Source organism: Hordeum vulgare, chromosome 6H, assembly GCF_904849725.1.
Source record: "Hordeum vulgare subsp. vulgare chromosome 6H, MorexV3_pseudomolecules_assembly, whole genome shotgun sequence".
Lineage (NCBI taxonomy): Eukaryota > Viridiplantae > Streptophyta > Magnoliopsida > Poales > Poaceae > Hordeum > Hordeum vulgare.
Genome location: NC_058523.1, coordinates 555,952,028 through 555,959,518, shown reverse-complemented (window position 1 = coordinate 555,959,518; position 7,491 = coordinate 555,952,028). Strand labels below are relative to the sequence as shown.

The following is a 7,491-nucleotide window of genomic DNA, read 5'->3' as shown; positions in this document are numbered from 1 at the left end:
CCATTATGGTGGTAGCTTCCCGTGCACGGCATTCCATGCCACGACTGGTACGACCGTTGCCTTCGTTCAAGATGGGGTGAGCACGGGAAGGTTGGTGTGGCGGGCGTAACCATATTTTTGAAAAACAAGCCACGTACACACACAACTGTTAGTTGGACATTTTTTTAGCATCGGCCACACATTATAGAAGAATTAGCATCGATGCCAGCTCGAGCCCAAACACATATAAACTAGTAATAAATGTGCCTAAATTACCCAATGACCAGTGCCTTCGGCTGGTTTGCATGAGAAAGGATGGTGACGTCCTTATTTTATTGGCTCAACAAATTTGACACCGGAGCAAGTAGAAGCATCGGTTTCCAGAATCTTTTGTTTGACACCGACTGGGCAATGTAGGGCATCGGTGCCTAAATATCAAAAAGAAAATTTGGCACCCGATTTGGCCTACATAGTGGAGGATCTTAATATCGAGCTAAGCTTGGGTGATGGTGAGACCACTCAAGTTGTGGAGTCCACGAAACTCGCAAGGAATCTTCATGCTTGGAGCATGTTGGAGATGTCCATGGCTTGGATCTCCTCTCCCGACAGGTCATGGCCTAGATCTCCTCTCCGGACAACCTCTGACAAGATCCATGGGACGTAGGTGAGACCCCATGTGGAAGAGGAGGCATGGAAAATGGTAGCCACTATGCATCTTGACCTCTCCTCAGCACGATGGATGACACGTCGTAGTGTCGGAGGAGGAGAGCGATGACCAAGATCAACAGGGACGACTGGGTGGAGGGTCGTCAACTCGTCGATGATTGGAATTCGCTAGGGAGGTGCGGGAGGCGGTGGTAGTGGCGGTGGTTTGATGGTCGTCACCTGGATCCAATTCGGCTTAGACAAGCGATAAATCAAGATAGAAAGAGGGATGGGAGAGAGAAAACCGTTGCCATCGTGGTCGGTTTTCCACTGAAACCAGTTTTTGGATGAAGCCTCCCTGGTTTTGACAGTTGAGGGACCAAATATCGTCCATTTTTAAGGGACCAACTGTATACTTTTGGTAAACTTGAGAAATCGAATATATTTTTCTTTAATTTATCCGAACACGACAATAATCAACAACATGGGGATCAGGATGTTGGGAGAAATTCACCTAAGAAGGGCATTAGGGTAAACCAAGTTGCCAATGCTACAAGTTTTTTTGGACATAAAGACCATCATGACTAGCTTTATTAAATCAAATCACATTTACATCATGCGCTAGAAACTTAGAAAAAACTAAGAGGGTCATGCAACCAAATAGACGGTGGCTTCCAAAACTAGATACCTCACGAGCAACTTTATTAGACTCCCTATTACAGTGTTTAATGCATACCTTTCCGAAATAAACTTGGACACTCGGTGAGGATTGGTGCTGTTAATAAGGAGTATCCATCATTCTTGTTCAATGCTTTTGCAGTGGCGGAGACGGGGGGTGTCAGCCAGGGCCCTGCCCCCCTAACATTAGTGATTTAAGCATAGAATGAATAGTAATAGTTATTTTTTATGTATTAAAATGGTGTTTTTGATGAATTGGCCCTCCCTAACAAGTTTTAACTATACTTGGCCCTTCGTGTCCTAATTTTCTGCCTCCGCCACTGTGCTTCTTCCACGATCAAGCTATCCGTTTGAATGGATAAAAAGCAAACCACGTCTCATTGCTTCTGCTTTTGCCGCTATCACATCCGAGACAAATTCTATAGTCGTTGTGCATGCACCGATGAATCCATTGGCATGGTCACGAACAACAGCTCCACGAACGCCTTGACCAACATCCGCGAATGAAGCATCGAGGTTTAGAGCTTGGAATCCTTTTTTGTTGAACACAATAGAGACACAAACACTTATATATACGTGCCGACATATCATGCATGAGAAGGTTTAGAGCCTGGAAACCTGGCAGAGGCCTCTTGCATTCCTTCGGGCGAGTAGAGGTAGACATGTAGGCTGTTTTTGGGAACGTGTATACAAAGTTTAAGGCCGATGCGTGGACAGCCATAGCAGCACTTCGAGATGGTTTCTGCACGTGTTCTCCATGGATCAACTCCATCCACACGGACTGTCCACTGAACGCATGCGTCCGCTCCCGCGCAGTGCAGCCATGGCGAGCCGCCACCGGTCACCTCGTCCGGACTTCGGACAAGGCTAGTGCCTCCACCAGCCGCCCCAAAGTCTCCACAACCCGCCCCTTCCCTAATCCTTCAGCGAGCGCAACGACTCCATGCTCGAGTCCATCTAACCTCCTCCCTCCGCCTCCGCCTCCCCACCGGCACATGATCCTTCGCCTGGCCGCGCTGCATCGTTCGGGCCACCGCCTGGTGCGAGCTCGCTACCACCACCGCATCCTCCGCGGTGCCCACGACCGCTCCTGGATCTAGCGAGGAACGCCAATGCCATGAACTTGGAGTTCAAGCCCCGCCACTCGACCTCCTCCGGCGCCTTCTAGATCACCTCCACACCATCCCCAAATATGGATCCGTCCCCTGCCGCGTCTCCTCGACCGGATCTGGCGGAGATCGCCGTCGCACCCGACATCGTCTGCATCGCAGCCACACGGGACTGCGGGAGAAAATGAGGGGAGCGGAGTGGAAAGAGGAGGAAGGCGGGACGAGGGAGGTTGTCGGTGTGGTCGTCGACGGCGGCGACCGGTTTTCGGCGAGAGGCACGAAGTCGGGTGGTCGGGCCGGTGCATCTCTCGCATGTGGAGGCGCAGAGGGGAGGTTGGGAGGAATACCCTAGTGAATTGTTTTCACCTGGTGAGTGGACTATGGGTTCAATTACCATAAAAATGTCACAACGAATTTTTGGACAGAAGCAATAGCCGCTTTAATATTAAATAAAGATGGTATTATAATGGAAAGGCCTTTTCTTTGCCAAGCAAGCAAGCACCATCAAACCCAACCCTGTCCGGGGCCATCATAGCCCCCGGAGAGAGAGAGAGACGCAAGGGCCTCGGCCTAACCCAACCCGGCGCGGCAGCTAGAGGCTTCTCGCAGTTATTACAAAAAAAAACTTCTCGCGGTCGCGGTAGAAAAGATCTTCCCCCTCTCTCTCCAGTCACCAGTCTCCACCACCTCCACTACGAACAAAAAGAAAAAAAAGGAAAAAAAGAGGAAGGAAAAAAATCTTGGGTCGGGCGAGCAAGCAAACGTGACGCCACGCCTCACCCCGACTCTCGTCCTCGTCTCCCCCCTGTCCCCACTTTCCCCGTTAAGAATTCGGCGATAGGTCGCGACGAAAGCCTCCTCTGCTCTGCTCCGCAAGCCGGTAGGGATTCCCCCAACCCCAATCCGATCCTCCTCCGACCCCCCTCTCGCTTCCTCCCGTGCCGCATCGGTGCTTCATGGCCTGGGGGCGACCCCGATATGAGTTCTTTAGCGGTCCGGCCATTCGAAGGGTTCTGGTTCGAACAACAGCTGCAATCACATATTTTCTTGTGCGTATTTCTTATTCACCCACTTACACGCGGGACCGCACGACATATTCACCCACTGACCGGTCAATGTTGCTTAGGTTGACTAGTTAACTCACCTGAATACAGAGCTATACGACGAGCCAGTGACCGTATAATCACCTCAACACGTATACGACGAGCCGGTTTAAATTTGCTGCAACCAGCATTTATATTTGCTATAAACGTTTTTTATTTATTACATCTGTTTAAAAAAAAGTTGCATCCATAGTTGGTTGCAACTCGAGTTTGTTGGATTTTTGCTACAACCGGCGTTTTGACTTTTGCTACAACCGTGTTAATTTTTGCTACAACCGGCATCATTTTTTGCTGGAACCGTTCACTAACAAAGTTGCATACACGTTTACGTAGATATTTGCTATAACCGGTGTTTGACTTTTGCTACCATGCACCATCAGCTTCGTTTCTGTGCTACGATCACGTAGATATTTTTTACTACAATTTTTTTATTGCAATCGTTGACGAAAATAACTACATCGCGTCAAAATTTATTGCATCGAAAAAAATTGCTGCATAAAAATTTAACGGCGCGACCTGTCTATAAATCAGACGGCCCGCGCACGGCCGACCGACTCGTTCGGCAGACGCGCCGGCGCAGGGCATCACCCTATTATAATGGAAATGCTTTCTTCTTTGCCAAGCAAGCAAGCCCCGTCAAACCCAACCCGGCCCGGGGCTATCATAGGCCCCCGACCCCCGGAGAGAGAGATGCAAGGGCCTCGGCCTAACCCAACCCGGCGCGGCAGCTAGAGGCTTCTCGCGGTCGCGGTAGAAAAGATCTTCCCCCTCTCTCTCTCCAGTCTCCAGTCTCCACCACCTCCACTACGAACAAAAAGAAAAAAAGGAAAAAAAATCTTGGGTCGGGCGAGCAAGCAAACGTGACGCCACGCCTCACCCCGACTCTCCTCTCCTCGTCCTCCCCCTCTCCCCACTTTCCCCGTTAAAAATTCGGCCATCGGTCGCGACGGAAGCCTCCTCTGCTCCGCTCTCCGCTCGCCGGTACGGATTCCCCCAACCCCAATCCCTTCCTCCTCCTCCGATCCCCCCCCCCCCCCCTCCCTCCCTCCCGTCTGAGGCCGGGACGGGAGGCTCCGATCGGATCCCCTCGCCCTTCGTCTACGGCCGGCTGCTGGGTTTCCGGGCCGTCCGTCCGTCCGGCGGTTCTGTCCGCTCCCGCTCCCGTCTAGTAGCCGATTAACTGCTCGTGCCGTGTGTGTTAGCCTTGCGGAGAGAGAGATACACGCGCTAGGTTCTGCTGCGTCCTAGTACTTCATTCCTTCTTCTACTGTACCTTGTTGTGCCTGCCTGCTCGGGATTCTACCGGACTTATTAATTTTGCCTGATTGGGTTGCTCTTACTGTAATCCTTATGCATGCTGCTGCTGCTGCTGCCTGAAATCAATAGAGCTAGGCATCTAGCTCATGTCCGTCCGGGATGTGCGATAAGCTTTAGGTTCACTGGACTGCACTTGCTATGCTTCTCAACTCTGTTACTACTTCTTTCTGCATATATTCTTCTAGTAGCTTAAAGCAGCTCTAATAGCTCAAAACAGCTACTATTATGTTGCATCTGTTTATTACCCCCCCTTCCTTCACAAATACAGACTCCAATGAGTGAACAAACACACTAAAACGTGTCTATATACACACAATTCAGGAAACAAAATACAGCATCTTATATTTTTGATTGGAGGGACTATTTTTTTAGCTTTTACTAAATTCCCAGTCACAGTTAACTGCAAATCACACAGATCAATTTTACACTACTGAAAAAGTGTGCAAGTTATGAACGATTCCTTTGCTGAAGCCTGCATGTCTCTATGTACAATTGCTGCTTGCTTTATTTATAAAGCCGGGCGAAAGCCTTTTTCGCTATGTACAATTGCTTGTCATGAGTTTTTCTGACTTTGAAGGATCTCTGCAGCTCGAAGATGGAGCCTCACCAGAGTGGCACCGGGCAGACTTCTCCCCGCGGGAACGACTGGGAGGTCGTGCAGCTCACCGCGTCAAACTACGCGTCTGCGCCTGGTCCGGCAAGAACCGAACCTTCCGACGAGGAGTCTGAAGGCCAGGTGTATGGCGCAGAAGGGGGCGATTCGGCAGCCTCGGCGCTGCTGATGTCTGGCCATTTCTCGGTGCCGCAGAATGAGCCTGGGGGTCTCCTTGTGGAAGCTAATGCTAGCATAGAGCGGCAGGAGGCACACGGCAGCCAGTATGCAGTCTCTGACAAGGGCGATGACGATGATACGGAGGACGACCGGCAGGAGAAACTGAAGGATGATGATCTTGACAGGACCCCGTCCTTCGACAAAGGGAAAAGCCTTTCCTCTGTTGATATGGAACCTGATGATGGCAGCGAGTTGCACAGGGGTAGTCCGGTTGGGAAAGACCTGGTTACGTTCAAATCGTCTGGTTACAGCGCAACTGACGCCGAGAAAGAAGCTATTGACAGTGCCAATGAGAAGGCCGAAGAAAATACAATGCTCCAAAATGTTGATCCTGTCACTGACTCGTCCAATGTTGTTGCTTCTGGCGAAGAGAGCAAGCCTGACGGTTCTGGAGCCCCACGCAACGTGTGGTGGCAGAAGCAACTTATATCGCTGTACAGGAGCGCTAAGGAGAGCAACAAGCTGTGGCCTATCGTTGTGGCTGCTGCCGCTTTGATGGGGATGGCGTATTTCCGACGGCGCTGGCAGAAGGGCAAGCTGCAGCTTCAGCAGGTCAAAGTGCAACCTGCCAGCAGCAAGGAGGTAATCGTGGGACGCCTTCCTTTTGATCATTCTAGCCAAATTTTCCATGCAACTGAACAGCCTAGTTTGGTCTGAAATTCAGGTAGGTTATGGCATACATATATTTGTATCTCAAACTATCATTCGTGCCGCTTTTATCAAAGTTATTAATACACCTGCAAGGAAAAGTTCAAATTGATACCTTTGTCATTCAGATACTAATTGATGAATCATGCATGTTCATAGGTTTATTTTCCCTGTGCTTAAAAGCTCTGCTTGTTGTCTTATTGTTGGCCGTCCAATAATCGGACAGTTCTAGGATATCCCAGATATTGCGACTTCAGGAACTCCTCTCTTAGTATGTAGCATGTCAAAATTTTGCGGGCGTTTATATTTCAGCAACTCCTGTTGTGTCAGTTTACTATCATTCTTGGATTTCCTGTGCCAATTTGGCAGCAGAGTTCTAATAAACACCAAACACTTGTTTCATTTTCAGAGAATCAACCAGGCTGCCGTACCGCTAAACCGGATCAAAGACATCCTTGTCGCCGGCAACCACCCGAGTCCGGCTGCCCATGGAAATGCTCGATTGGGCTGATGATAACGCCCCCGTCGACGCACGGTGTATCCTGAAACTAAGTATTGCATTGCATGGAGACATCGGCAGAACTGTAAATTGAGGCGATGAGCGTCGTCGTCTCGTCCACCTGATGCCGCAGAACGTGTGGACGTTTATGCGTGCTGGCTGTGTAATTAAACCCCAAAACTTCTCCTGGGCATGTAAATATACACGAGTTTTGTGTGGTTGCTTTCCCTCCTTTGGAAGAAACCCCTCCTTGGCCTGGTTCAGAGTGCTGCTGCTGCTGTAGTTTGTCAGCCACTGTAACTTCTTCCGTTGCTCTCGTGGATCTTTTATCTATCTTGTTCCGGGTGTAGCTCCTTCCGTTGCTCTCGTGGATTTTCTTTTATCTTCCGGGTTGCAATTTATCGGCCAATATATACACGATGAACTTATATGATATTATTGGGTGTCGAATTTTTGGTTTGTGTTAAAGAAATTTTTGGCCTATGTAAACTTGGTTGTAACGTCGTACCTCTCAAGAGGCGACGGCTTCGTTTTATATAACAGGGGCATATCCCTGAGATAAGCATACATGTTGTTGGAGATTACATCTTAAGGAACAAGAAAGATATGTTTAACACCCTCCCATAATCACAATTGTTTTAAGTTGAGATTATACTTGAACTCTTCAAAACTCCTCCACAA

At 49.4% G+C, this 7,491-nt stretch overlaps 1 protein-coding gene across 1 annotated transcript; it reads left to right on the top strand.

The window, feature by feature from the left end:
• The first annotated feature begins 4,203 nt into the window (after positions 1-4,203).
• Positions 4,204-7,257, top strand: LOC123401045 (ATG8-interacting protein 1-like). Its single transcript, XM_045094760.1, has 3 exons — positions 4,204-4,495; positions 5,420-6,245; positions 6,721-7,257. Exons 2-3 carry the CDS (start codon positions 5,427-5,429, stop codon positions 6,820-6,822), a joined length of 921 nt encoding a protein of 306 aa, XP_044950695.1. The 5' UTR covers positions 4,204-4,495; positions 5,420-5,426; the 3' UTR covers positions 6,823-7,257.
• Positions 7,258-7,491: the final 234 nt, after the last annotated feature.